At 35.3% G+C, this 27,833-nt stretch overlaps 1 protein-coding gene across 1 annotated transcript; it reads right to left on the bottom strand.

The window, feature by feature from the left end:
- Nucleotides 1-745: 745 nt before the first annotated feature.
- Nucleotides 746-27,737, bottom strand: NCAPG (non-SMC condensin I complex subunit G). Its single transcript, XM_065837468.2, has 21 exons — nt 27,363-27,737; nt 26,499-26,708; nt 25,427-25,655; nt 23,745-23,890; nt 22,749-22,833; nt 19,695-19,884; nt 17,229-17,378; nt 14,801-14,941; nt 13,708-13,831; nt 12,283-12,372; nt 11,956-12,135; nt 11,394-11,504; nt 9,382-9,501; nt 7,621-7,857; nt 7,095-7,276; nt 4,315-4,489; nt 3,761-3,922; nt 2,723-2,894; nt 2,450-2,542; nt 1,931-2,009; nt 746-1,117 (listed from the first exon to the last, which is right to left on the bottom strand). The coding sequence occupies exons 1-21, from the start codon at nt 27,471-27,473 to the stop codon at nt 979-981; spliced, it is 3,126 nt and encodes a 1,041-aa protein (XP_065693540.1). The 5' UTR covers nt 27,474-27,737; the 3' UTR covers nt 746-978.
- Between the last annotated feature and the right edge of the window lie 96 nt (nt 27,738-27,833).

Raw genomic sequence — 27,833 nt, 5'->3', positions numbered from 1 at the left:
TTTGACAAGTTTCCAACAAAAACTAGAAGAAAAGCAACACAATCCTGTCTGTTTTCTATATGCAAGCTTTAAAAGGGCATATAATAGTTTGGGCGTTACACTTTGGAAACACTACTTGTCGCTTCTGGCCATAAGTCATTTCTGAGAATTCCCAAAAGATACAGTATATTTACCTACTTTAAATGCACGTTTTCCTTAGAAAGCTACATTCAGCATCTGTAGTTGAGATGCGCATGTCAAGCAGTCGACCTGAGTTTTCTCCAATTGCCTTGGAAATTATCTGCATTTTAACAAAGGCATACATGATTAACAGAGTTGTTTCCAAACCAATAAAAGTAGCATTTCCAGAATGAATCCACTCAGCCATCAGTGACTACTGTGTGCAGTTTAAAGTTCATCTTCTATTGTCTCTGTAAAAGTCATGACTCTTCCTAGATACATCTTTAGAAAAAAGTTGGTGAACTTCTGAGGTACAAAATAATCAGAGTTGTGTACCACTTTAAAAAAATACAGCACACAGACCTTATAAAGTACTTTTGCCCTTCTGTACCTAAATATTCCTTTCCTTATTGGATCTTATTTTGTACCACAAATATTTTTATGCTTTTCTAAAAGCACATTACTGATTTTATATAACAAGGTCAGGATCAGTAGCAGACTTCCAGGCTTAGGTTTGTAAAATCAGTACCATTTTCATTCTCCTCCATAAAGGAAAAAAAAAAAAAACCACAACACACCCACAAAGTTTTGTTCAGGTAACATTTTTGTATGTTTTTATTACATGAATGATGGACTTTGTACTGGGAAAATCATCAAAAGCATCTAAAAAAAAAAAAGTAAAAGTTCCTAGAAAAAAAAAATCTACAATTATAAATGATCATAATATCAAGAGTTAAATGTGGCTAACAACAAATCTTATTTTTCAGGTTTGATGTTAACTACCAGCATTAGCAAGGGACACTTTCTCTTCTTTTGTCCTCATTGATCTGATTCTGATTCTGATTCCCTACTCAAAAGTCTTGAAAGATTCATTCTCGTTTTCTCAAGTGCCACTGTTTTTGCTCGTCTTGAAGGCCTTGAACTTGACATTGGGACTGATTCTGGAACTTCATCACCACTGAAATGTACAATATTTTAAAGTAAGACCAAAAAGACTAAGCAAACCGAAGATTTATATATATATATATATATATATATATTAACAAACTTGAAAGATGATTTTAAAGAGCAAAAGTACTTCTTACTAATCATAAACTTTTTTCTTAAGGACATATTAGTGTTTCCCAGCTGATATCACAATATCAGTAAAGATAACCAAGTGTTAGTGGCTACAAAATAAGCAAAACCTCCAAAAGGTGAGGTGGTATCAAAGTAAACCAATCCAAAGGGAAACAGGAACTATCGACCCTGGTACCCTAAAGTCTGTGCATTACTTGCTTGACAAAAAGCGAGCACAGCTGAAAATTACAAAAATGTCATTTTAGTGGTTTTATCCTACAAGATCATAAGGGAAGAAATGCCTTGTGTATATCCACTTATCAGTCATTTCTAGAAGCTTATCAACTGCATAAAAAATAAAAAATGTGATTTCTCCACAGATCAGTTATTGAAAAAGCAGAAAACACGCCTGCAAGAAGAGTAATAATGTAAGCTAAACATGTAAATTTTGGTCAGCTAGAATGTACATTAACTCTGTGCACAAAAGGTATGTTAAAAAAATAATTACAGGCTCTTAGACAATGACAATAAAATGTGAAGCTGTCAAACATCCTATTGTTTCAAAAGTACCAGTTATTTGCTTAAATATTTATCTATGTATTAGGAACAGAGGATATTAAGGATGCAGGTTTTGTGAAAGAAAACCATTTGAATTCAGTTTCCTTGCTAGAGCAGACATCACGGCTTCGATGGTGGAGAAGAAAGGATTTACCTCTCGCTACTGGATTTTACAGTTGTGCTTGTTTTTCTCCTGCGCACAGACCTCCCGTCAGCTGCTGCCTTCTGTTGTCCTAAGTATAAGCAAAAGTCTTTTCATATCATGACACCTTTTCTTTTCCTAAAGTAGTTTTGCATCTTCAGTGTTTGATATTGCATTGAAACCTGTGAATACGCAGTCACCACAGAATGTGGTGACAAAACCAAACCACCAAGAGAAGACCCACGATGTACCGCTTCTGCCATAAACACCTGTACCTTACTGTAAATGGCTGTGGCCAAATTATCTTGAAATCCTGTAGCTGAACTTTTTTTTCCTTTTTAAAATCTCTGTTTCTGGGAGAGCCAAACAGCATAAAAATGTCCACAAAACAGACTATTTTAACAAAAAAACCTTAAAAACTATAATGAAATATGAAGGCGGAATGGTTTCTATATATGTTCACCAAAATTTAATATGCAATTATTTTATTTAAAACAACTAGTACTGTAGCCAGAAAAAGCCAGTGCATACCTTTGCCAGCTTTGGTTCTTGTGGATTTCAATTTTGCAGTTGCTTTACTTTTAACTTCTTTAACTGGCGTATGAAAAGCATCTTTATTACTTCCTAGTAAAGAGAATAATAACACATTCCGAAATCATAAGATAAACTAAAAGTTGATTATCTAAGTATCAGTACCTCCACTTCAAGCTCTTAAATAGCAATAAAACCAAAACATTTTCATACATATCTAAATAAGTGAGTCAGTTGTAAACCTATGACTGAACTACACCTCTCTTGAATTACCTTCTTCATTGTGAATTGTATTTTCAGATACTGTGATGTCAGTTTCCTGGGACCTCGCAGACAGTCCTGTTTCCGCAGTCCTGTCAGAGTGGTCTTTGCCCACATTAGGATCTTTGGTCAAGTTCATCTTGATTTTCTCAATAGCTCTTTGACACAGTTTATCTTTCACTTTCTGGAGAAGAGACGTTTAATGTGAAACGCTACTTAACAACTATTTCTTTTATCCATTAAATTTACTCACTAATAGGATTAGTTGAATTTACTGTATGAAGGATACAATGTGTGATATGAAGATGATAAGTCAAGTTGAAAGGAGAAACACTTTCTCTGTCAACAGCAGGCACTGAAACCCCAAAAATCCCTATATTTTTTTTAAAGGAAACCTAAAAAACATTAAAGCAATTGGACCTTTCCAGCTGAGTCCTTGCACATAGCTCCCTTTGGATGATATGCCCCCAGTGGATCAGCATTCTTTTCAACATTTCTATATACCATTGTCCTTTGTCATACTCCCAAATTTTGCCTCTTTTTTTCTATATTAATAAAAGCATCGATGTAAAAACTTACACATCAGTCTTGTAACCCCTTCCTGCTTCATCCTAAACCAAGTACCCTTTGCATGTTAACTAATGATCTTAGAGTTATGTCATAAGTTTAGGCATAAGATTTTGGCTGTTAATAATTAACTAAAGATGATCCATCCCAAACTGTAAAAGAGTTAATATTGAATTTTGGTTTAATGTTTAAAAAAATTAACTGCATAACAGTTATCAAAAGAACTTACTGTACTGAAATGTGCCCAGTTGGGCACACCGTTTCACACTGGTTTTACTATGTATGGTAGCTGAAATATGTAAGTTATACAGTGATATAAGCTCAGATTTTTGTAAATGACTTATTAAAAATTAATTTTCAAAGACTGGTTCAAAGATAAATTCCAGACACATTGTCATAGTAAAACAAACACACTTCATTTTTAAGCATATCAGAATATTAGATTGCGAGCGGTGAAAAAAAGAAACATTATTTATGTACTACCTCTAGAATTTCATTGAGCAGAACCAGAAGATTCTCTGTGGAAGAACTACTGAGTTCTAGTGAATTTAAAGCTTTTGCATAAATACGAACACCTGGTGCAGTTGGGTCCTTCAAGATTTCACTGCAAATTTTCACTGCTAAACTATCATGCACTGTTAAGTCCTGTAAAGGAAAGAAACTAGATATCAGAAATTTCACTGGGAATGATTTACGAAAGACAGCAATGAGATCATTTTGATTTAAGCAGCTAATGATTAATTTTACAGAGCAAACATTTTCCTAAAATGCAGTATTTTGAGTACATGCACCAACTGATTTTTATAAATATTTTTCCCAATATAGACTACCAGCCACAGTGCAAGATCCTACTAGCATTTCTTAATTGTAAGAGGGAGAGGCGAGGGGGATTTCTTTACCTTAAGAGTCACTCATTCAATCCAGCTTCTGACACTAGGACTCTCAGAAAGGCCCAGACAGCTATCAGTAAGTGAAGGAGGTCAGTTCTTAATCTCTAGACACAAATATTGCTTTCCCTCCAGTTTAACACACTGTACCTGGTAGTCCTGAGACTTTTTAGAATGAGGTTTCAGTCCGCTTGGTCTGGTCAGGTCCACTAACAGTTCAGAAACGTTACTGATATCTATTTCAGACAAGGGTGAAGTTACAGGAGCATTTAAGAGTGTTTGCAGAGTTGGAAGATAAGCTGCTTCAAAGCATTCCTGGTTAAACCTGTTTCAATTGAGTCAAACATTAGTAGCATAATGACACACAATTAAACCTTAATTCACCCCTACATTTTCTCTTCTATGATGGAGGTTCACAGACCCACTATAATACATAAGTCAAAGTGGGAGCAGCCAGCCTTGGTGGAGACAGTCAGCAGGATCAAGACACTAAAACTGCTTCACAAAACCGATTTCTTTTAAGATTTAGCACATGGCATTTCAAGTAAGTTTCAGGTAACACTTCCTTCTTCTGAACAGTTTGAAAGTTCAGCCTTACTCCTGAAAACTTAACTGAAATGTATAGACATATTCTCTCTTAAGGGACAGAAATACATTTCTCTAAAGCTTCTATTTAGATTAATCTGTCTTCTGCTCATTCCTCCTTCCTGCTAGCATTTTTCCTTGGGGATACTTTTCATTCTGTAAGAAAGTAAGGAAGCCTGGCAAAAAAAAATGCAGTGGTTAGCAATATTTCTGGAATAAATACTTGTAGTTTCTTTTCTCAGAAGAGTTAACTCCTGCCAAACAAGCCTAAAAATCTCATTGCGCTCAGTTCTACATCAAGTTGTCTAAAAATGTAGTTCCACAAGACAGGTCAAAACAATTTAAAAGGTAAGATGTCAAAAAGTACAAGGTACTACTAGTTGGTGAAGCTAAGCCTTTTTTGTTTCTGATACTTGTTAACCTCCTATTTGAACTTAACTACAGGAGAGAGCTAAGAAAGTGAATCATTTCAAAATAAGCAGAATGATTGCTGCTGGATTATTGAGCCAAATCAGCTGACCAAAAAAAACCTTTTGAGCACTGAGGGTAAGAAAGAATGGAAGCAAGGACTCTCTCTTTCAGCAGCTTTAAGGCTTTAGATTGGGTCAAGCACAACTGAAATATCATTCAATTATTTCCTGTAAAATGAAAAAAAAAAAAAGTCTAGTAGGACATAGGCACAAGGCAGAATTTTCTCCTCTTAGGCTGCCAGAGAGTTTATTACTCTTCAGAAAACATTCCATGAATAAGAATTTTTCACTGGTTACAGGATCCTGCCCTGGTTATTAGCACAATGTGCCACTGTTGACACCGTAGACTATTTATAGAAGTCAGTATCAATATTTTTTCTTCACATAGTTCAAATATTTAATTTCAAAAACTAAGCCTCTTAGTTATATCTGTGATAAGGTGGAGAGGTTAACAGAGCAGCATCCAGAAAACAAATTGAACTTCAAAATTCAGTGAGAAATCAGTACCAAAATTAGGTATGAACTTCAACCAAATCTCATTCATATCCTGAGCTTCCCTTTTCTGAATGGCAACTTTGCAAAGACAGTTCTGAATTATACATGGTAATTAATAATTCTCTTTTGCAAATACAGTACTGGTAACCAAAGACACTCCATGATTCATCTTAAAATGAACCATTTGTCATCCATAATGCAGATAATGTTTTGAGACAGAAAATTAATGAAGTTTCCTAACCAGAGATCAATGAGCCACACTAAGATTTAGGATTTTTTTTCTGCAGTGATCACTGATTTTTCAGATTTTTGCCATCACCAGGACTCAAAAAAAAAAAAAAGAAGAAAAAATTCACATGGTCAGAAGTAGACATTAACAGGTAAAAGATTATCAATGTTAAAAGCTTAATTTCATTACTCAATACAAGAGATACTGGAATCATATGAAATTATTTTTTCTGTTACTTATTTTCAAAAGAATTTAAGCAGGAAAACCCCATTCTGGAAAGACTGAATATATTTCTCTTTTTTTTTTCTGACAACAGCAAAAATACATTTGTTTGTGTTTTTTTCCTCTCCACACCAACTCCCTTTTGAACTACTCCTCTTAGTGCAGCAATTTCTAAGCCATAAAAAATTTTATTCAATTTGTTTTGGGAAATAGATAAAGTAATATATACTACACCTAAATTAAATCTTAGCCATTAAAAAAGCAGATGAAAACTCAGCCAGTTGAGGCCAGCTAAAACCTCTAGCAGCAACTCAAAAGCAGGTTAAACATTTTTTTCTTTGAGCAAGTGAAAGGAGATGGGAGTTACTATTTAAGCTCTTATCACCTTACATAAGCTCTCTACCTCCTTTGTCCACTACCACAATAAAGAGGAGATTTTGAATCTGCTGTAAATTTAGATTGGAGTATTCTTTGGTTAAAAACAAACAAACCAACCAACCCTAAACCACTATCAACCAGCTTGCTGCTTTGATATCTGTTGGGCACTAATTATTTTCTTTTGAAGCATTCTTGCAAGCTACATTTTAGTGACACTCCAAAGTCTGCCTGTAGTGCTCAACAGCATGAAAAAGTAAAGCACATCTTTTAAAATTAATCTCTTATTCAGTATCTTGAAGAACAGTCTCAGTTATAGACTTAGGAAAGAAAAAAGTGGAAGGCCACAGAGCTAAGAGGGAAATAATGGAAAGTCTTCAGAACAGTCACAGGTTGAGATTATGTGCACTCAAAAGTAATAGGCAGAGGAGGCTGAACTAGATCTTTAGGTCTAATTTGCATTTGTGCAGTTTCTACTTCTGCAAGATCGAAAAAGGTTCCTAAAGCTGCTAAACCAATGTATATTTTCACATAATAATTCACAAAGGTCATACCTGTTTGCATAAGCAAATAAAGGGAAGAAAACTCCTAGACAATGTCTAAGCCGAGTATCATCTTCGGTCACAGGATTATACCACAACAAAACGAGATGAGAAAGGAGCTTGGCACTAATCAGTCTCCCAAAGAACATCAGTTTGGCTACACCTTCTGCAGCTTCTGTCCTCAGTTCTGAAAACTGAAGAAAGAACTGATCATATATACAACACACCAACCACAGCAATTTTCACTAACAATTTACAGTAGTAGTCTATGTCCTATTTTGCCAGTCAGTTCCTTACATTCACCTATTCGCACCTACACAGAACTCAAAGGTAGCTCAAGAGTAACAGTCTTTATCAGCGACAAAGTTGTGGTCGTTTTCATAGACAACTATTTTAACATTAGACCATTAACTTCAATTACACATCATGTAGTATTCACGTGCAACCTAATGGGATGGTAAACCTTCTGCAAAACTCATTAAAAAAAAAAAAAAAAACACCAAAAAAAAATGGAGGCAAGTTTTAATGATTTTCTTACCTCACTGTCTAAGAAACCAGAAAGAAGCTGCAGGAGGTTGTGAATCGTAGCTGTATCTTCTTCCTCTTCTATTTCTTCACTATCTTCCTCACAATTTTCAGTTCTAATGTGTGCATCTTCACTTTGAGAATCATTGCCTCTTCTGCCTTTAAATGGCTCAATCCCGAACAGCATTAGTTGATCAAAGATTGCCTTTAAAGCACTGAGCTTTACCTTTATATTATCTATTTGCAAAATCTAGGTTTAATAAGGAAAATATATAAGTTATCTTACAGTAGACCACCATTATTAACATTGAACATAATATTTTTTGCTTTAATAAGATTAATTAGTTTGAGAAACTTTTTATAATGCTTGGGATGAATTTCAGACTTTCAGAAGATGCGATATGAGTTTAAACCTGAATTTATAATAACAGTCTGGGAAATAATTTATTAAGTAATCTATGCAATTTCCATTACATAAAATCAATTGAATTTCACTCAGAGTGAGTATGCATGTGAGATGTACTTCAGTTGTTCAACTTCTAAACAGACATTGGACAAACAGAAAATCTATTTGTCTATAGAAGCTCCATAGCATTAGGAACTACAGAAAAAATACATAAGGCAATCCCTGCTCTGAAATACTGTACAGCTTAATTAAAATAAACAGTATGTAAAAAGACAGCAGGGAGCAAGATAGTAATAAATGTCAAAGTTGTATAGGTTACTACATGTATGATAGTTCAAATTAACATTCAAATAAAAACATACATTGTGGGTTAGCCTAGAGATCCTATATCTGCTTAGCCCAACACCCTGATTTTGATGGCAACCTACACAAAGAATATGAGTTTAGTAGACCAGAAATTAACTACTAAGTCTCAAATTTAAGTTGCCAAAACAACTGAAATCCACTCTAAACAAACTGACTTTTAATGAGACACCCTCAAGGGCAAATTAAAAGCAAAAGAATTGGCAACTGTTGAGGAACCCAGCGTTCTCCTGCTATGGTGATGACAGCTCTACCATCTTGTCTGAGCTGAGCATTTCATCTCAACACCTGCTGTCAGTTCTGGAGTGTGTATAAGAACGCATTCTTAATAACGCCTGATGGCCACCTACACTTCTCTCAAAGCCAGGGTCTGAAAAGTTAATAATAGTGCCATCCTTTATATAATTACCTCAGCATCAGAACATTTACCATAAACGTGGGAAATGTGTGTATTATGTTTCATATCCATAGATGTTTGGCCATGCTATTGTTTGTTGAAGATTGTTTTTACATTTCTTTTACGTACTTACCTGTGATCCGGGGTGTCGGATTTAATTGCCAAATTTTTAATTTTGTATGGATTAAGGAAGAGTTGTTGAGGATAAAACAATCAGTCACATTTCTAGTTTGCTTTCCCAAGGAAGACAAATTTACAGAATCCTACTTTTCTATGTTGTAATAACATAAATACATGACTGATTTCACCCAGATTCGGAAGAGAAAGTGAGACCTTACAGACAAAGAACTTCCACAAACTTTCAAGACAATAGGTGACCTTACAAAGGAAAGGTACACTACTACTAAGATACAGTATAAGTTTGAATATTATTAGACATCAGAAAAATCTACATAAAACCACACTCTCCAGATCTAGACTTTTAAGAAATCAGGAATCACTGGTTCTCAAATAAGGTAACTATGTAGAATAGCTTGTTATAGATACAAAACTAGTTTTATTTACTAAGTCACACAGACAATCATTCCATTTCCCATCAGATATTTTACCTGTAACAGCAATGCAAGATGTTTTTGGGCAAACTCTTTGCTCTGAAGGGCACAGCAACCCAGACACAGAACTGCCATATTTCTCACAGCTGGATGGACAGTAGTTATGCCAGGAAGTATCTGGAAACAATAATATTAGACTTTATAGTTGAAGAACATTAATTGAAAATAAAAAACTGAATACTAAAATGTGCTTCCTCTGAAACTAAAAATAATTTAGTTGGATGTGACTTTCCAATCCTGTATTCTTGCAGAGAAACAATACTTAATTCCGAGTTGCAAAATGCAGATGCTACTTTCATGTATGTAGACTAGTTTAAAAAGACAAAGGTAAAAATCCACACAAAATACCAGACTAGATATAGGGTGAATGCTACAATGGCGTCATTTTATATTTTTGCATTTACTAAAGAGTTCAGGTTTAAACAAGTAAGATATTCCAAATCTTGTAGTATGTGAAAATCCAGCAGGATACAAAAGCAGGATCATGGAGAAAGAAAAATGGAATAAACAACAAATGTGAAAATTAAAGAAAGACCTAATGAAAAAGGAAATGTTTCTGGGGGACACATCACACTAATTAGAATTTCTAAGATTACTTCTATATATCTGAAAGAAATCAGATGTGGTACCACTAAATTTAAGCTAATCTAAACTGGTGTTGCAATTTCCTTTGCAGGTTGAATTATAAGAATGCCCATACTGAGTTGGGTCATTTAGCCCATTGTCTCCTTATCAAAAAAGATCAAAAGCAAATTCCTATAAAGTATTCCATAAACAAACTAAGTAGATACTTCTCAAGAATTCTTGCCAAGGTCCCAACAATTTGCAGCTGGGAGGCTGTTCCTATGTACCTAATCATTCTATAATATTTATTTTTCTTGAACTTGCTTAGTTTTTCTTCAAATTTATGCAAATGTTCACCGCCCACTCATCCTGTGACAAGGAATTCCACAGATTACATATTATGTGAAGAATCAACTCATTTCATTTGCTTTGAGCTTGCTAGTTGGTAGCTTTAAAGGGTGATTGGTCCTTATACACTTTCTTCATTACACTCGTGTGTCATGCCTTCTGCTCTCTTTCAGACCCTACCCCTAAGTCGTCTCTCCTCCAGGGTACGAAGAGGTAGCCTGTTTAGTCGTTCTTCATACAGAAGCCATTCGATACTTTTCCTTACTGCCTTTCTCTTGATCACTTCCAATTCAAAGATAAACTTTCTAGACAAATGGGATAAGAATTGTGCAGAGTATTCAGGTATTTTCCATTTTGCTTGCACACTCAGTAACAGCTAAAAGTCTGTTAGATTTAGAAATGTTTGTCTTAAAATCTATACTCTTCACTACGAAAACTAGAAAGTATATCTGGTAGGCTGTAAGAGGCCTATAATGCCACTACTTCATTTTTTTTTACTACAGAAATGTTTTGCTCTTCAAAGGTGATTAAAAAAAAAAGAACAGAGGAGGTGAAGGGAATCCTCCCAAACATCCTTTTTGGTACATGGGAGGGATGAAAGAAACATGTATAAGAGTTCCAGTCTTTCCTAGATGAAAATCTTTTGATTAGTGGGGAGGGGGAACAAAAAAAAAAAGAACACACAACAAAACACGCCTTAAAAGTTTTGTATTAGAGATCTCATCACTTCAGCTGATAGAAAATCCAAGTAATTAAAGTACCAGCAAGGGCAGTGAGCAAATGCCTAAGCACTACGCTTGGCACAGTATAACTCAGAACTGTCCAACACTGTCATACATTAATCAAATATTTACCATATTCCTGTTTTATTTTAGTATCTCTCTGCTACAACCAGTTCTGGCACAGAAGCTCAGAAGAACATATCTGGATTGCACCTCAAAGACACTGGGTTCTGGGGAGGCTTAAAAGCACCAGACACAGCACTACAGATACAGCAAAGTCACTGAAATCACTACAAACAATCCTGCCAGCACCTTATGGCCAGCTGTGATGGATCCATTTTTATTATAATGTAAAAAGTATTTATTCATACATACCAGAGATTCAGTGAGTTCATTAATGGTTGGACCAATTCCTTTAGAAAGGGACATTATCTTCAGAAGCTCATAACACATTATCAGACAATTCAACAGTGTTTCAGGATCATTCTTCAAGTGAGTGAGGGAAAAAAGAAAAGTGTTATTAATACAAATAGTAGCTGTGATGAGGAGAATGGTGACATTAATCATGATTTTCCCCTACCCACATAAACATTTCCTGTCCACTACACATTTGCTGTGCAAGAATATTAATCAAAATCTGTCTATAAACTACGATGAAGAGAGTTGGGTTCACGCTTTCAGTTAGTTAAGAGAAAAAGGAGTAAAAACTAGACCTTTTCGTAATTCTTTAGTCACTAAGGACATGAGGAGTTTAACTGCAATTTTTTTTTGCTAGAGAGCAGCATCAGCTCCCATACATGCAGAAGGAGAACACTAATGGTATTATTGTTCATTTTCAGTTTTAAAAATTTAGATGACACAAGGCCAAACTTTATTTTAAATTATGAGAAAACATTAAAACATAGCCAGCACTTGGGAATACAGGAAGGGAAGATACCTTCTCCACACGCGTTTCTTTAATTTCAGGTTCCTCTGCTGCTTTTATCAGGTCATTTTTTGTGTGTTCCAACTCTGTTATTTGCTCTTTTAAAACTGATGCTCTATTAAAATCCTGCAGAGCAACGCATTGTTCCAAAGCTTCTTTTGCTTCGTTAAGTTTCACTTTTATTTCAGCCAACTGAAATACAAAGAAAATTAATATAATACCATAACCCTTGTGGTGTCAGCCAACACCACACTATTGACACTAGCCAATAATACACTACTATATAAAACTATTACTAGATGGATATGCTTAAAATATATTTTTCTAAAATCTAATTACCTTAAGCTCCCGCTTTCTTATTTCAGCAGCATCAACAGGCTGGTTGACTGTAATCATTGGCTCACGAACTTCTGATATAATTTCTGCAATCTGTTGTTACAAGCAGTATATTAGTGCCATTAATTTCAGCTCAAATGTCAGATACTAAGCATTTAAATTTACCCAATTTAAAATGCCATCCTTCTGAAAAAGTATTGAACATCTGTTCAGTTTCCCTTAACAGCTAAATCACTCCAAATAAATCCTCAATTTGACAACACAGAGTCTCACCATGGAAGTCTAGTATTTTCTACCATTTAGCTAGGTAAGCAAGAAAACAGAAAACCATCTATCCATGAGTAAGTGTTTGGCAGTTTCTGTGCCAACAGTTCGCAGGCACCATGTCCTCTAGATCTGAACACAGCCTTTAAAAAGAATTACTGGTAACAAGAGCAAAGTTTTTAATCTGTTACTACTTCAATCAAAATACAACTAGTAACATCATCATTTCAAAGGTCTGAAAACCACAATATGTAGTATAAGAAACCACATAAGTAATTTAATTTCAACCCAAATACATGTATAGAACTAGAAGAAAACTAGGCTGAGGGTTTTTCCATTGGTTGGTGGTTTTCTTTAAAGTTAGACCCATTATGTTAACAAAAAATGAGATGGAACACAAGGAAAACTAGACTGAATGAGACAGGATAGTCTTGATTTATCTTGTTTCAGATCATCTCAGTTTAACTTCCTCTTAAGCTGCACCAAATCCATCGAACATATTGAATCAGTGTATTTCACTAGAATAATAGAAATGCACACATTTAGTGTTACTATTGTACTACACTAACCAGAGTTCTTTCATTGCAATCATGTAACAAACCCATGTCCTAGCTTTACCCACTGGACTGAGGTTTTCCAAAAGTGGTCTCTGTCCTTGAGTCCAGGGTTCATTTAAAAGTATTTGAGCAAAACCTAGGGTCTGTTTTTCAAGAGTTAAATTTAAATAATTATGTTGTGTATAAAAAAACTCTACTATATAGAATACTTTTCTTATAAGGCTTTTTAGTACTTATCTCAGATAAAAGGAAGGAATAAAATTCTGAAACCTGGAAATGCACATTATCCTCATTTTGAACACTCTAGGCAAAACTGTTTGGATCTAACAGGACAAAGGATTTTTAAACAGATTTTCGAAGTGCAACACTTTCCTAATTGGAAGATTACATTTACAACACCAGTCAAATCTCTTAAGATAAAGATCTTTAGACAACCATAAAACACAGGTTTGTTAAAAGGAAAAAAAAAAAGAGGGGGAAAACAAAATATTTTTAGTTTGGAAAAGCATATCACTGCTGATATTTCTGTTACAATGCTTCGTAAAGGCTGTTTGATATATTGGGGAAGGCAGAGCCTAGAAAACAATGAGCCTTTAGAATTACTTACAATTTGAATCCTTCTGTCATCATCTTTAATTATACCGAGTAATTTTTCCGCAAGCAGAGATATAAGGGCTGTTGAAGTTGTGGGTAGAATGAGTATCTTTTGTAAAGTAACTAACAGATGCCTTCTGCATTAAAGAGAAAAAAGCCACACATTCTATTTGCTTATTCAAGAAAATGGAAGACATGAGAGTTAGTATTTTTCATTTAGTGTGATGAAGACTTTATAATACATTATAAAAGAAACTTTCTCTACAATCATATTTACTGCTGAATATATTCTCTTATTTAGCAATGTTTGCTTTTTCCTGATTTTACCTGATTAGATTAGATTTTACCTTGATTAGAAAATGCTACATTTTTCAATCAGGTGTCACTACTGTCCAATGAAAGGTGATACCAGCAGAAAACAGATTATCAATACTGTAGAATGCTTTCATAGAAATTATCTGACTAGCAACTAAAAAAATTACGAGTTAAACTATCCTGCCAGTCTGGCATCCATACAGTGCATTCCACTGAGAGTTTGAAGTTACTGCTGTGTTTGTACTATGATAACTGCATTTTTTCATAAAATGCCTGTGATGTATGAACTTCCAGATTTATTCACTCTTATTACTTCACATCAAAAGGCTGTTCAAATTGTAGGAATGACTCAGTTGACACAGTCCAGTTCAGTCCAGCAGCTAAAACATCTGTAACCTTTTAGGCCTTAGCAGACTGAGCTTAAAAACAGAACAAACATCCAGGCTATTTACTACAAGTCATGTGCTGAGAAGTAACTCATTTATCTCCTTTTATTTTTTATTTACTGTGTTCCAAATGAACAGTCTTGTACCTTCATAATCTCAAAAATACATTATGAAAATAACTGAATTAGTTCTCCCCAAACAATATTCTATCCGCATGTTTTTTTATAAAAGTAAGCAGACAATATTTGGGAAACTTTGGGGATCAATTCTATTAGAGAGACTGTGCCATTTTTCCAACTGCATTTTACCTGTTTGATCATGTTATTTTCTCAACACAGATTCTATGCCTGTCCACAGGCAAGAATGCCATAAACTTCATAACACAGATTTTATATTTAAGTTTACCTTCCTCCCTCTTCTGTGGTATCCATGCAGTCAATTATAAGAATCAGTTGCTGCCCTATAAATTCTTTTGTCATCAGGTTTTCAAAACAAGTAAAGTCTTCCCTTTGTTCTTGACTAAGAACTGGCATATTTTGGAGGTAACTAAATACAAATAGAACAGATATAATTACATTCAGAATCATAGTTGGAAAGATAAAAAAAACCACACACACATCCCAAACAAAAAACATACCCAAAACCCACCACTTTCCTATCCTGCATTAAAAAGTGGTTATCTTATTTACAAACCTTAAAAAATAACGTTTATGTTCTCACTGTCATAGATTAATAGTTCCAGAAAGTTATTTATACCAAACAACGTATAGTTTAAAAATAACGCACTTCATTAAAAAAATGCCTTCTTTGAGAATGCAAAACAGTAAGAAACAGAAAATTACAAGTTATGCTTGTACATGTATTTCAGTTCTATACCCCCCCAAAAAGACAGCATCTTAGGAATAAATGTATACATGTACCATTTTTCACATACACAACTAGTATTTTTCTGCATATTTAGGTACCATGTATTCTTGTACATGTTCAGAAGTGTTAGATTGCCTACAAGACAAAATACAACAAAATCATTGAAGTGTGCAGTGAATTTTAAATTCTTTATCTGATCAAGTACACCATCACGGAAGAACAACAATCTGTTGTCAGATACATTCAGCGACAAACTGTAGTCAGTTTGTCCTGTTTGTTTATTTTAAGTCATTGTTCTTTTACCAAAATTTTTTCCATCAATGTGTGCACACACATTCAGCAAGTCTAGATTGAAACACATTGTGTACAAAATTCACTCTTGAATATAACATTATATATAAAATTCAAATACTGATACGAGCTATGAAAAAGATGCTTATTTTAACCACAGATTTGCCGATACTTTTCAGCAACAGCTCATTCAGTTTAGCAAATTTTTAAAACTTCTTCAAGTTTAGGATAAAGTCTTTGGATGTAGATACTATTTGAGAACATCTGAAATTACAACAATGGAGGCCACTCTTTCTTATTCTGGCTAGCAATAATGTTACCTGCACCGGACAATAGTGAAATATGAACCCTGCATTTTTTTCTTAAGTATCGATAACTTGCAGTTTCTTGCTCCTCCTAACTGATACTCTCACAGTGCAAATAAAGACATGGATTGTACAATGGCAAATCTTACCTGAAACAACTGGTGGTACAGCTCACCAATGAATAGTCTAACAGTTAATATTACAAATAAGTATGAGCAAATCTAACTAATCTTACTCAGCCTCTTCCTGAAGGGGGAGATAATTGAAGGCATTTTGAGTAAGATCAGATGGAGAAAAAAAATAAAATTGTGGAAAAGTAATGTTTTATGGACTGTTAAATTATGAATGAAGAAATTTATATCCATCAGACTGGATCCACATTTAAAAATAAAGGAAGCACAGATGCCTCAATTATTAAGTTTATGAAACATGTTAGCATATTCCATATTGAAAAGCAGCAATGATTTCTGTAAGTACTACTAATATACTCCAACCACCGAGGTGAGAGAAGAACACACGTATTTTTAATTGGAAACATCTATCAAAACAATGCATTTTTCAGGAGATCTGATTTCTATTCATTTCAGGAAGCTTCACTCTACACTTTGCAAGTAGAACACTTCAGTTAATATTTCTCGCCATTCCCCATGCTCACAAACATAAATTTTGTTCAAATTTTAGATTAAGATTAAAGTATCCTACTGAGACAAAAAAACAAAACACCTTTCTTCACTTGGTGAAAAAAAAAAAAAAAAAGTAACAAAACATTCATTTTTCTCCCCAGTTAAATGTTCTCCCTTAGCAGATCTGTCACGGCCTTCAAACATAAGTTTTTGGGAAGTGTGCCTGCCTAAGCAGGGGAAAGAGAAGGGAACTTTCAGTTTAAAACACACTTATCTTGGGGACAGCAGCCACATTTTACTTTATTTTCACAAATTACAACCATGAAAAAAGTATTGGCCTCTGCAAGCTCTAAAAACCTCTTTGTGCAAGCTCTTTGCAAACACACAGCAATCTACATAATAACAGATGGACAAAGGATAGCTGCATATTACAAAACAATTATTCTATTACTTTAAATGAAAAATAATTATATGTTAATGATCTAGCGGTCCATCTCACTTGTAATTAATGAGAAAGGACATCCCAAAAATTATTTTCAAGTTACAAATCTGATTTTTACAGTTTTTGTTTAAAAGAAGTAAATCCTCTCAAAAATCTTTAAAGCTTTTTAAAAAATTAAAATCATTGTTCAAGCACAACTTTGGCTTTGGAGGAAAACTGAATAACTGAATAAAACAAATATTCTCTATTTTACAAAAAAGTAATCTATTTTAGTGGTAAGATATTTATTTTTAAATGCAGTATACCTTAATAAATAATCTGCATATATAGCTGGTTCTGGCAATATCTGTTCCAGTAAATCTTCACCTTCTTCCCCTTTCGATTTTAGATATTCACAAAGACACCTCCAATATAACACGTTCTCAGGTGTTAAGTCTTCCAGTGGAATCAGTTTTCTAAACAAAAAAAAAAAAAAAAAAATTACAGAGAGAGAAATAAAACAGGGTTAAAGACAACAAATGCACAAAAATATATTATTTCCTAAAATGAAAATGTATTCCCCACAGAAATACTTAGAGACTGACAAAAATAACTTCCGCTCTTTTAAATGAGGACATGAAGCTCCTTGAGTCTCTCACTACATTGCGCTTTTCCGTATTTTAAATCAGAGCTGTTCATACTGGTTTGCAGAAAGATTCTGCTCAGTCCTTCAGACCTCCTAGAAGCAGCCACCCAAGTACTTTAACTCCATGAAACACTGTTTCCCTGTACAAGTTTGGAAAACTGAATCACCGAAAGTGCAACAACTGCATGAAATTATTTTTCAGGTTCTGTTTATGAATTTTCTTCCATTCTTAACATAGGACATTCACACAATATTCAAATAGCAATTATAGTATGTCAAATGCAATAAGTAATAGAGCTGCTTCTCAGCGTATCTGTAAGCTCATCCTCAGTTTACAAATCACAGCACTCCCACTCCTTTCTCTAATCATAGTCTTTTCCATGCTAGGCATGGCATATAATCTTTGTTTTCAGAAGCGTAACATTAAGTCGTGAATTCTTTCTACTTGAAAACAGAAAAGACAGAGTACCACTGCCAGTGGTACTTTTCACTCCCTTGAATCCCATTTTACTTGTAAACTATCAATAACAATTTTGGGGTCTTTTTAGGTCACACACAGAAAAAAAAGAAAGAAAAGAGTATACTCTAAGCAACATGCAGATTAAAGCTGATCCTTTGATGGCTTCCCATTAATCTGACAAGTCTTTATTTAAAAGTAAATTTAACAAACAGAAATCATAGACTTCAAAAACTTAAGCATTTATCACACTGATATTGCACCGCTCAAACTGTGCTCAGAAACATACAAGAACAAGCCTAATATTTTCCATAAATCAACCTCCTTACAAGGTGAATAATTGCACTCACTTCTCAAAATGTAATTTGTCAAACAGATCTACTTCTTAAAAAAATTCTCAGCCCACTCCTTCAAAACAGAAGCCTAATTTTGTGCAGGATCAAAGAGACTGCCAAGTCCACAACTATATATTTTTTTTTCCTTTGAACCTCTTAAGATATTGGCACATTTCCAGAGGCTATAAGAAGGTTATTTAATTGTTACTGATGCTTTTTAAAGTCAGACAGGCTCACATCTATAGCTTTGGAGTGCAATGCATGTAGCATCTATTGATTTCAAAACATCTGTCATAAGTTACTACTAGAATGCAAGACTTCATATAACGACACTACACATTTCCCCCCAAAAAAACAGAATAAGATTTTTTTATCACTTTTTAATCTGTGACAATTTGTCTGTTAAATTTATCATCTGAGACTGGACTCCTACAACCGTTAATAATAATTTTGCCTCAATTAATTCGAGCTGTTTCTTCTCACACCTTTTTGCCCCCTATAGCAATTTTCTACAACTTCTAATTTCTTGTTTCCTTCCCTGCTTCATTTTTGCTTCATGGATCTTAAACATTCATCATGCCATCTTCTTCATAGCTTGGGAATTCGGTCAAATTCCACCAAACCTTAACACAAGGAAAGCCTCTACAATGGCAGCTTCTGCCAAGCTCTGTTAATATGAGTAAAACAGCTCCAAAAGAAGGCTAAAACACAAGCCAAATCATTCCGTTCTGGTTGATTCTTGAAACAGTTTGTGGATAACTGAACCAGCCCAAATTGTGGTGCCTCTAGCTCAGCAGAAAGAACAGAGGGAAGCCGAAGAGGACTAGAAATGCATAAGAAAAAACAGAAGCATTACTGAGAGAGGACAGGGAGAAAACGAGCTTTTCAGTATTACAGGTTAAAAAAAAATGAGAGAGGAAAACACAGTTGTGGGGTTGAGCTAGAATATTGCCTTTACTTGTACTCTACAGAGAGTACAGGAAATAAACCAAATCAGACCAAGTTGTTACTCATAGAAAAGCTTGTTTAGTTGATTTATTTACTACCTCCTCTTAAATTTTAAGAATGTGATTTGGGGGAGTTCTGTAAACAAGAAGTAAAAACATTTTTCACTTTTTTCTTCTTGCTTATCTGGCACAATCATTTTCAACTGGTGAACACACATCTTTTAAAGCAGCAAAAAGCATATCCAAAACACTTAAGGACACAAACACCAGAGAGACATCATGGCTTACACCACATCAGTCTCTTATCACAGGTAATAATTATTCTGCTCCCCACTTAGATATAAACTTTTATTTAATATTCTAATACAAAATATACTTGGTTTGGAAGTGAAAACTGATCTGCATACCTGCTGTCAAGGTTTGTACAGTTCTGAACAAAGTCATGAAGTGGAGATGATGAAAATATAGTATTTAGTGCTTGGATGGCCACTTCTGGGCAGTTTTCCACATCCAGTCTATGAAGCAACTCTAAAACATTCCCTTCAGCTGATTGTAACCAGGCTTGTAGCAGTTTCTTCATTACCTCCTTAACAGAATCTAATAATACAGGAATTTAAATGGTTTAAGACATTAAAGGCCAAAAAAAAAAAAAAAAAAAAAAATCACACTTTCAAATACTTTCACTTAGTATTATTCTTTAGAAGGCTTTTTGGAAATAAGTTGCTATATAATTGAACTTACTGCTACCTTAAAAAAAAAAAACAAAACAAAACCCAACAGTTAATCAAGAAGTACCTATGGAGCACTACTACATTTTTGAGGTAACTTTTTTCCCACAAGAAACAATAATTTAAAAAAAGTCTATTAAAAAAACGATTACATCTAAAGACAGCACCTCGACCCAGAAAATCTACAAACCATGAAGTCTTGTAGAGCAAGAAAATATTTTGAGTAAGCATTGTTACATGCGTGCTCTGTTTCACGCATTTAGGAATTGGTCACTTTTGGAGTCAGGATACTACTGTCCAGACTTTCAGTCTGAACTGCCACACAGAATTCTTGTGTTAATCCAATTATTCAGCTAGACTAAGAATTTTACATAAAGACACTTATAGTCCCTCTTCCCCATTACCACAATGAACAAACAGTTTATAGATGAGTACTATTTAATCAAGAAAAAGTATGTGAACATCTAGAATAAGTACACCAATACACATACAAATTTAAGCAGGGAAGTAAAAAGGCTAATAGTCTGGTACAAGTGAAAACATAATAACTAGGGAGCAATTCAAGTATGCTCTTAGGACCTTCTAGAAAACAATATCTAAATTAAGGGAAACAAAGTTGAAACAGACTGACAACTTTTATCTTTCCTCTTACATGTAACTTACGATTATAAAGACAGTACTTAAATACAGTTAGAAGTTCAAAAATAGCTGTAATAAAGGCCTTGTAAGAGCTAAATTAAGGTCCTAAGAATGAGAAACCTCTTCATGAAGGAGAAAAGCATAAACCAGTAGAATGTAGTAGAATGAAAGAGAATGAGAGTGGAGAATTGACAGCTAAATGCATCCTGAAAAGCAGAACTAAGCAGAATCTGGATTATGTCCTCTAAGTTTTGTTTAATTATAAACCCTTGTTGTGGAGCCAATATGGAAAAACATCCAAATTTTCAACCCAGCAACCTTGAACGAGCAGGTTCCTCTCTTGTTAGCTTGGGAGTTACTCAGATAAGTAAATTTGATAAAGATATACATATTCAAGGTTATAGAATTTGCAAAATGGATCAAAATGATGGAATGCTAGCAGATGTATATATAAATGCAGCCAATTTGGAACATAATCATCTTCTACCCAGCAGAGAGTATAAATATCAATAGTATAAGTGGGGCTACATACACTGGCATATATTTTCTTGACACCTAGAATCACAAAGGAAAAAGAGCAAGTCCTTAGCAGCTAGCATAAAGAATCATCCCAAGGAAGAGATAGACACCAACAGAGAAAGTATCTGCTCTGGATCGTAAAAGAAGGCAGTTCTTTATGCTGAACACCTCAATGTCACTGAAATATAGGCCATGTAGGAAGTCTGTACCTTCACCCCAAGGCAAAAGAATTATCAGTCAAGACAAAATATTATTGGGGGGCTGAGGGGCAGGCAGCCAGCAGACAAGCATCATCTAGTTAGGTCAAACAGCAAACTAGTATATTGACAAGAAATTGTAATTAAGAACATGGGTTTTTTAGTGCTGGACTTCAAAAGCAAAATCTGACGAACTTCATTAGCCTACTATAGAACAATTCAAGGAAGGTGGAGAAAAATGCTAATTAAAACTTATTATACAGAAGGAGGACTTCTTTATAAGTGTAGTTCTATACAGCATAAGAAAGCACTCAGCTGATCATCTCTTCTGTTGCTGTCAAGAACATACTAACATGATCCTCAACTACCCAAAAAGAAACATAAGTCAAAAAAAACCAGAAGCATACATGGCACGCTTTTAAGAGCACCAGTTACCAATGAACACAGTACTTTTGTCTTATTCTCTAAGTGAATATCCACATAGGCCATATTTCTCAAAGTTCACAAGCAGCACATCACTAAGCAAGGAAAATTGTCAGAATAAAATTCAGCGGGGCATAGTACAGATTTTCCAAACAAAGTATGTGGATAACACAGCAGCACTTGGTAAAACTGGCAGCTTTTCTTGTGGAATTCATGTATATAATTGCTATTGCTGGAAAATTTAAAAAAAAAAAAAAAAAAAAAAAAGGAAAAAAAAAGCTGTGTTCTATGTAGCCAGGCCAAAATTGTCTCAGTCAGATGCATGTGGCTTTTTGATCTTTTGGCAACAACACCACACACAATTATAGGTACATTCTGAATGTCTCTTTATGTAAAAATGATGCAGTACAGGAGATATCAAAAAGAATGAAGCTGCTTCATAACGAAGTGAATGAGGGTCAATCAAAAATTAATTTAAAAAAAAAAAAATCAACTAGTTAAATAAAAAACTGACCAACTAAGAAGATTCCTCTCTGAATGTACACAGGAAACATTTTCAAACAATTATCAAACTGATACTAATGTATTTATGAGCTACAAAAATATCAGTAAAGAAACATTTCAAAATACACTGAAATAATGAAATTTTACTACTTCTGTGTTTCATCACATGGTTGTTTTTTAAGTTTGAATAGCATTTGGTCCTATTTTAGAGCTCAATGGCTTTCAAGCTTTTTGAAAGTGCAATGCTTTTCTGGTTTGTCTGCTATGAGGGGACTGGAAAACCAAAGCAGCAAGCACAATTTCTTTTGCTTAAACATTTCCTGGTACCTCATGACTCCCTTTGAGCTCCTTATTATTGCTATCACAGCTTCCACATAAATCATCCCCAAGACATTCGGAAGCATTCCTTCTTAAACATTTGTATTAAGATGTTGAGAAAATGACCTCTTACCACATCTGTCATTAAGTCCTTGTTGCAACAGTTTTACTCTCTGTGCTATTGACAGAACTCTCACAGGAACTTTTTCTGCCAAAACCTTACAAAAAAATTAACACATTAAAATACATTTCTACAAATAATAACATCTGAATTAATTAATTACCTGTTGGTTTCAACTGTCTGTTTTACCCATCCACAGAAACCATAAGTCAATAAAACCCAGTAACACCTATACCACCAGCCTCTTATCAACATAGTAACAAGCAGATTGTTGTGCATTGAAGAAATTGTAAAATAAAATAAAGTTAACAAACAACTTAGAAGCTTGACAGCTCTGCTTGAATGCAACACCTGGATATGAAAACTATTCTCTCTTTAAAGCTCCAAGAGCAATTAATCCCTACAATGAAATGACTGAAGTATGTACTTTTCTTTTAAGCCTGCTAACACAGAGATTTAGTCCAAGTTAAGAAAGAATAGAAGATTGTTCTACATGAAAAAGCTAAACATTTCATTTTAAGATCTTGTCTAAGATGCCTGCACAAAAAATATACATGGTAGCATTCATTCTTGCCCCTACCCATAAACATATGGTTGATACTTCTCAAAACTGTAACACAAAAAAAGCAATTTTTTACACTAGTATTGCTGTGATCCCAACATCCCTTAATTATCTATTATGAATAACAGAGAATAAAAATTGCTTCACAAACATCACCAAATGCATAGATAAAAACCAAAAGATTGTATATATAATCTATACTTTTACTGTCTGATCCTAAAGAGACAAGTTCTATCACAGAAGTAACTTCTATCAAGGAAATTCTGGAGTCAAGTTCAGGGGTTTTACTTGAAAAAGTGTATTAAATCACTCCCCCTTAAAATTCTGGCAAATGAAAATAAGTTATTTAACTGTTCTCAGTGTTTTAACTGGTGAAATATAATAAAAATTTTAGAGCCTTTTTCCTAAGTCAGTCTTTGAAACTAATATTAAGTGATCCAATTTACCTCATATGCCAGCTTCCTGACAGCTTCCTTTACATCCATAGTGCGGCCTACAATTTTTGGCAAAGTCCTTGCTGATGGAGCAATACATGACAGCACTGCACGCCTCACTTCTGAATTTGAATCATTTTCAAGCAATGTGTTGTAAACTGAAATAGTCATAATGATGTATTCATTAGAGTTTGAATAATTAGAGAAAAAGCAGCGAATGCTCAAACAAAAAACAAAAACAAAAGCTCACACAGCAGCTGTCACTAAAACCCCTTTCCCATCCCTCCATATTTAGGGAACAATTCAGGGTCACAACCCCAAGATTTTATGGCAATTACATGCTGAGCTATGATCTCAGTTCAACTATGAAAACAGTATTTGCAATCACAAGCAGGATCTTCAATAAGTAACTCTGAAAATTGCTACTCTAGATCTCACTTACAACTAACCACTTTGTCATTCATTGGACAAAGAATGCTTCCAAATGTTGGGCCCTTAAGACCTCTATTTACTGGCTATCCATTGTCATCACCTTTGAGATGAAACCTCAAATTCTTCTAAAAATGGAAAGCTGCAATCTCCATTAAGCCTACCAAAACTCAAACTGCAAATTTCTCATGTAATGTTTTTTGTTATATTCTTGAGCCTTCTTCAAAATTGAAAGCAACAAGAATTTAATCAGAGAATACTCAAATTCATCTTCTTGCTCTGAGACAATTACTATGAAAACTACGTGCCTCTAAATAAGGAACTTATAAACACACTTTGAAAATATCATTTCAAAGACAGGGCCTTAACGACAAAACCAGACAACTAACTAACTCTCTTCACAAAAGACAGTACGTAAAGTGTAATCAGAGCACAATTTATATATCAGCTGTGCTGGTACAAACCTACAGTTCCTCTACCTTGAAGCAACAAAAGCAGAACAATCACACCATACAGAAAGAAACAAACAGCACAAAAAACAGCATCAAGAAACCTGGGTTGCAGAGGTGCTCATCTCTTAAAGGAAGTGATCCATTAACAAAATAACAGGGGGAAAAAAACAAAACACAAACACAACAACAACAACAAAAAACACAAAAACCAACCAAACAAACAAAAAACACAAAAACCAACCAAACAAACAAAAAACACACAAACAAACACACACCAAACCCAAAACAACACCATCCTAAAAACAACCCCAAAAAAAACCCCATAGGTCAACAATGTCAGTAACTAGTCTGCCTTTCACGGAGCAGCCATAATTTGACTAAAATAAAGTATTTCTGTTATCATTTCTACTCCTCTAAGTGTTTCGGTATGAATTTAAATCAATTAATAATACCGAAAGTGTCCTTAGAAGTTAAGAACTGAGCAAGTATGTATCATATTTCCATAGCAATTCACAAAACACCATTATTCTCACCATTGTTCAGCCACATTTAGTTCCCAGAATAGCCTGAACCAAATATTATTTGCCTGTCATCTAATCCCCAATGGATCTCTCCTTCAAGCAGTTTTGTCTTTGCTCTTTGAACATACAAAACTCTTGCATCCGCAACCTCCCCTAACAAAGAACTCCACAGTTTATGAATTACTACAAGAATATCCCTTAAGATTTGTTCACTCAATGTTTAAAAAAATGCTTCAAAGTAATGTAAATCAACAAATACTCTGAAACAATGAAGAAAACCAATAGTACTTACTATTAACAACAGGACAGTTTTCATCCTTGGGATCTTGAAGTCTCGACAGGGCCAAGACAGCTTGAATTCTCACATTTGAAAATTTATCTTTAAGTCTAATCAGCATAGCTTCATTGATTTTATCAAATAAATCATCATCAATCTGGGCATTCTCCGGCATATTTCCCAAAATCTTATTAATAAGCTGGCACGTTCGAAACCTAACTGCATGGCTGTTCGCATTGTGAGACTTAAGAAAATAAAAGATAAGTATTCTTATAATCACAGTTTATAATTTCAAACATAGGGCTATTAATATGCACAAGTAGTTAATGTTCTATGCAGTACATTAAATATGCACTTCTGTATTTCGAAAGCTTTTCCTATTTAATTTTTAAAGCAGACTACAATACACTAGCTAACTTACTCCTCTGCCTCCATAAAACATTAGAACAAAAAACCAAAAAGATATTAGCAATGCTGACTAGTGATCTTGGCCTGATCAAAACTACTTACACGACAAAACACTAGTTTAAGAAAACATCATTCTACTTGTGTTTTCATGCTACTTGGAACTGTTGATCTTTTTTCTATGTAACACAATAAGCAGAAAGGAAGAATACATATGCTAACCATACTTGTATGAAAGATCTTTTAATATGTTTACTTATCAAAGAAACAGTATAAAGTCATTTCCACAGCTTCACACTTATCAATGCACATATCATAAAGCCTATAATGACACATTGGACAGCCAAATAAGAAAACAATATTTTCTCACAGGCCTAACTTTTGAAATCCAGCTGTTGGGTTATTGGAGGTGTGGTGGTTTGTTGTTTGTTTATTTGTGTTTGGGGGTTTTTTGTTTGTTTGTTTTTTGTGGGGTTTTGTTGTTGTTGTTGTTGTTGTTGTTTGGTTTTTGTTTGGTTTTTTTGGGGGGTGGAAGCTGTTGTTCCTAAAGCACTAGTTTTGCCCTGCTTTCACTTTTTGACTTCTAGTTTGTAGGTGTCATCTGGCCTGCCAGCAAGTTTTCCCATCTGCATGAAGTTTCCATTTGTTATAACTAAACATTTAATTATAAGAGTTACTGTACCTCAAGCAGAAAGTTAAACACATAATTCAGAAGTAAATCTTCTTCTTCTTCCTCCTCACTACCATCCATTTTCTCCATTTCATAAAAACAAGTAACAAATTTAGCCACAAAATTGATCACTTGTTCCACTGCTGGTTCCCGTCTGTAGATTATCATAGCATACTTAAGGAAATGAATGAATTTTTCGTGAAAATCTCCCTTATCTTCCAACTGAAAAAAAAACCACAACAAAAGATGACTACCTGGTTCACCTTTCAAAAGCAGCATCAGAGGAAAATAAATTGAATGGGTTTTATAATTGACAGCTTCTATTTAAATTTTTAAAGCAATAAAGCCAGCAGTTAGGATACACCTGCTGTCATGCATTCTTCACTGAATATTTTGCTTTAACTCCACAGCAGACATACGTGTGGATGGCTGGGCTCCATTCTGGAGTTCCCATTTACCTGCTAGCAGGTTTCAGAACAGCAATCCACACCCTCATCCATTATCGTTCTGCATCAGCCCTGCATCTCGGGGATTCAAACACCTTCCAACCACAGTATTAACAACAGCCGTGGGCTGCTCTTAACACCCATGTTCAAAGGAGGCAACTGCGTGTAACAGTTTAGCGTGTGGCTTGGTTTTTGTTTTGTTTTTTTTTTTTTTTTTGCTTGCTTTTTTCTGCTTGTTTGGTTTGGGTTTTTTCGTGTTTGTTTTTTAAGTCGCAGGGCCCTTCTTAGGCATCCTGGCCTCAGCGCTGGTTTTCGGGGACCACAGAGCCCCCTGCCCTCTGCAGAGCGGGTCCCAAGCGCCCTCCCCGTCCCCTCAGCCCGGCGGGTCCCCGCCCCGCCAGCCGCCCGCACGCCCCGAGGGCGAGCATACCTGATCGTAGGTGCTCTTCAAACCCACAACAAGTTTCGCGTGGTTTTGGTGGGGTTTCTGGGCCATCTGAAAGGCCTCCTTGATTTGCAGAAGCCTCTTTTTTGCTCCCATGGCTGCAGAGAAAGGGGACGGTCCCGTCACGACTCCCTCGCTCCGGACTCCCGTAGCGCAGAGCAGCGGGAAGGCGGAGAGCTGCCGTTCCCACACCGGGCCCTACATCCGCAAGGCCATTCCAAACGATGCGAGGTCCCCGCCTCAGACCCGAGCCGCTCCTCGCACGCCGCCCTCGGGCCCGTTCCCTACCAGCCACCGCGCGCGCTCCAGCAACGGCCGCAGCGCCCGAAACTTCAAACTCGGCGCGTACCGCTCCTGCTCTCGCGAGAAGGGCGGTGGGCGGGGCGGGGTGCGCGTGCTCGCCTCCGCGCGCGGTCCGGCGGAGCGGCCGTTAGCCCGGGAGCGCGCGGGAAGCAC

Source organism: Patagioenas fasciata, chromosome 4 (genome assembly GCF_037038585.1).
Source record: "Patagioenas fasciata isolate bPatFas1 chromosome 4, bPatFas1.hap1, whole genome shotgun sequence".
Lineage (NCBI taxonomy): Eukaryota > Metazoa > Chordata > Aves > Columbiformes > Columbidae > Patagioenas > Patagioenas fasciata.
This window is presented reverse-complemented; position numbering and strand designations above follow the sequence as displayed.

Bases quoted from the DNA above. Each gene is read 5' to 3' on its own strand.
- NCAPG (XM_065837468.2), bottom strand. From the start codon at position 27,473: ATGGGAGCAAAAAAGAGGCTTCTGCAAATCAAGGAGGCCTTTCAGATG. The intron at 7,858-9,381 runs GTAAAATATCTG...TATTAAACCTAG, and splicing joins ATCTTGCATTGCTGTTACAG to ATTTTGCAAATAGATAATAT. The intron at 1,118-1,930 runs GTAAATCCTTTC...TGTACATTTCAG, and splicing joins GTAAAATCCAGTAGCGAGAG to TGGTGATGAAGTTCCAGAAT.